This window comes from Mycetomoellerius zeteki, unplaced genomic scaffold (genome assembly GCF_001594055.1).
Source record: "Mycetomoellerius zeteki isolate Tzet28-1 unplaced genomic scaffold, Tzet1.0 scaffold56, whole genome shotgun sequence".
Classification (NCBI taxonomy): domain Eukaryota; kingdom Metazoa; phylum Arthropoda; class Insecta; order Hymenoptera; family Formicidae; genus Mycetomoellerius; species Mycetomoellerius zeteki.
The window spans coordinates 52,965-55,718 of record NW_017257566.1 but is presented as its reverse complement, the minus strand read 5'-3'; the positions used below and the strand labels follow the sequence as shown (position 1 = coordinate 55,718).

Here is a 2,754-nt window from a genome sequence, read left to right as displayed (position 1 = left end):
TCCCAGTTGAGCAAGAATACGAAAAAGAAGTATTTGTGTGACAGGTAGGTAAGAATAATTAAGTGTGTTTTTTTATACAGAGCGATAAAAAAGTCGTGTAACGTGTTATGAATTGTTCTTTTTTACAGATGTCTACATTATTTTCATACGAGCAAGAAGTTGTCGTTTCACGTTGTTGACTGTGCTAGGACGAACGATTGCGCTGTTATTCTTCCGAACGAGAACGACAAGTGGTTGTCGTTTCGTAATCATAACAAAAAGGAGCGACTTCCCTTTGTGGTTTACGCCGATTTGGAGTGTATACTGGAAAAGAAGACCAGTGATGAAAATATATCGAGGTTCACTTATCAACATCACAGGGTTTTCAGCGTAGGCTATTACATACGTTGTGCATACGATGAAACTATGTCAGTATACAGATCTCGTCGCGGTGAGGATTGCGTATTGTGGTTTGTCAATGAATTATACGATTTGGCGCATCGCGCGAAAACGATATTTGATAAGAACATTACTATGACGGGGCTTACTTCGGACGAGTGGGAAAACTTTCGAGACGCGTCTTATTGCCACATCTGTGAAAGACCGTTCGAGGAAGGAGATTTGCGCGTGCGCGATCATTGTCATTTAACCGGACGTTACAGAGGTCCCGCGCATTCATGTTGTAATTTAAATTATCAAAAGTCGTACGTTATTCCTATGTTTTTTCATAACTTGTCGGGTTATGACGCGCATTTTATCATAAAAGATATCGCTAATAGTTTTGAGGGTAGCGTGTATTTGTTACCGATAACGAAAGAAAATTATATATCGTTTACGAAATATGTCAAGGATACGGCGAAAGTCAAGTGGGGAACGGACAATGTGAAACTGCGTTTTGTGGATTCTTTTAAATTTCTCAGTACTAGTCTTGAGAAATTGGTATCGTATCTCGACAAGAGTAAATTGACAATCACGCGGTCGGAATTTCGCAATCTTAACACCGAGGATTTTGATCTGCTTACGCGTAAAGGAGTGTTTCCGTACGAGTACGTCAACAGCGTTGATAAGCTGGACGAGACTAGTTTACCGCCGCGCGAGTCGTTTTACAGTTCGTTAACCGACGAGGTCGTTTCCGAGGACGATTATCAATACGCGACGAACGTTTGGCGACGCTTTTGCACAGAAACTCTTGGTGATTATAGCGATTTGTATCTCAAGACGGATGTGCTTTTATTGGCGGACGTTTTCGAAAATTTTCGTGATACGTGTATCGAGAGTTACGGCTTGGATCCGACGTATTATTACACTCTACCGGGATACACGTGGGACGCTATGTTGAGATACACCGGTATTCGATTCGAATTGCTCACCGACATCGACATGGTGATGTTTGTGGAGCGTGGTATACGCGGTGGTTTAAGCCAATGTTCGCATAGATATGCGCGAGCTAATAACAAGTATGCACCTTCGTACGATCCTTCGGAACCCTCGACGTACCTCATGTACTTCGATGTGAATAATTTGTACGGTTGGGCGATGTCCGAATCCTTACCGTATGGAGAATTTCAATGGGTCGATGACGTCGAGCGCTTTGACATAATGTCTGTGTCGTTAGACTCCGTTATCGGTTATATTCTAGTCGACCTTGCGTATCCGCAAAGCGTTCATGACGCTCATACTGACCTTCCATTCTGTCCCACTCGCGAACGGCCTCCCGGAAAGCGAAATGATAAACTGCTGGCTACACTCTACGATAAGGAGCGCTATGTCATGTACTATCGCAATTTGCAACAATGCATTCAGCACGGATTATACGTGAAAAAAATTCATCGAATATTACAATTCGCACAATCCCCATGGCTTCGCGGATACATCGAACTCAATACGAGATTCAGAAAGCTCGCGAATAACGAATTCGAGAAGAATCTTTACAAATTGATGAATAACGCGGTATTTGGAAAAACAATGGAGAACGTACGCGATCATGTTGACGTTCGACTCGTAACGCGTTGGGACGGAAGATACGGTGGGAAAGTGATGATAGCGAAACCGAACTTTCACAGCAGAAGTGTCTTTTCCGAAGATCTAATTGCTGTCGAAATGCGCAAACTCGAGGTAAAATTGAACAAACCGATATACGTAGGTATGTGCATTCTCGAAATATCCAAGATGCGTCTGTATGAATTTCACTACGATTACGTAATGCCGTTGTATCGCGATAAATGTAAGATCATGTACACGGACACTGACAGTTTGATATATCTTTTGGAGTGTGAAAATGTATACGAGAATATCAAGCGTGATATCGCGAGATTCGACACGAGCGATTACCCTGAGGGAAACGCGTATGATATTCCACGCGTTAATACCAAAATACCCGGTTTGATGAAAGATGAAAATAACGGCGCGATTATGACGGAATTCGTAGGACTCAGAGCGAAGATGTACGCATTTAGAGTGATCGGGAGAAGCGATACGAAGAGAATAAAGGGTGTGAAGAAAAACGTAGTCGCGAAAACGATCACTTTCGACGATTACACGCGTTGTTTGAATGACGTAATGGAACAGCTGAGACGGCAGTCGTGCATACGATCGACATTGCACGAGGTCTACACGGTGTCTTTGAGAGGAGACCTCGAGTCCGAAGGCCGAGCGTGTCTGCACAAGAACCATCGGATCCGGATGACACGCCGGCAGCAGCAGTACAGAGGAGACCGTGCGAGCAGCCGAGAGGACGCCAGCCTGGAATCGAATCCCGCGCGCTCAAGGATCTAG

At 44.0% G+C, this 2,754-nt stretch overlaps 1 protein-coding gene across 1 annotated transcript in view; it reads left to right on the top strand.

The window, feature by feature from the left end:
• LOC108727884 (uncharacterized) overlaps positions 1–2,754 on the top strand; it is a 4,144-nt gene extending 1,390 nt beyond the window's left edge. Inside the window, exon 2 of the mRNA XM_018456169.1 lies at positions 129–2,754. Within this exon, the coding sequence (XP_018311671.1) occupies positions 129–2,754 (2,626 nt within the window). The remainder of the gene's footprint in view (positions 1–128) is intronic.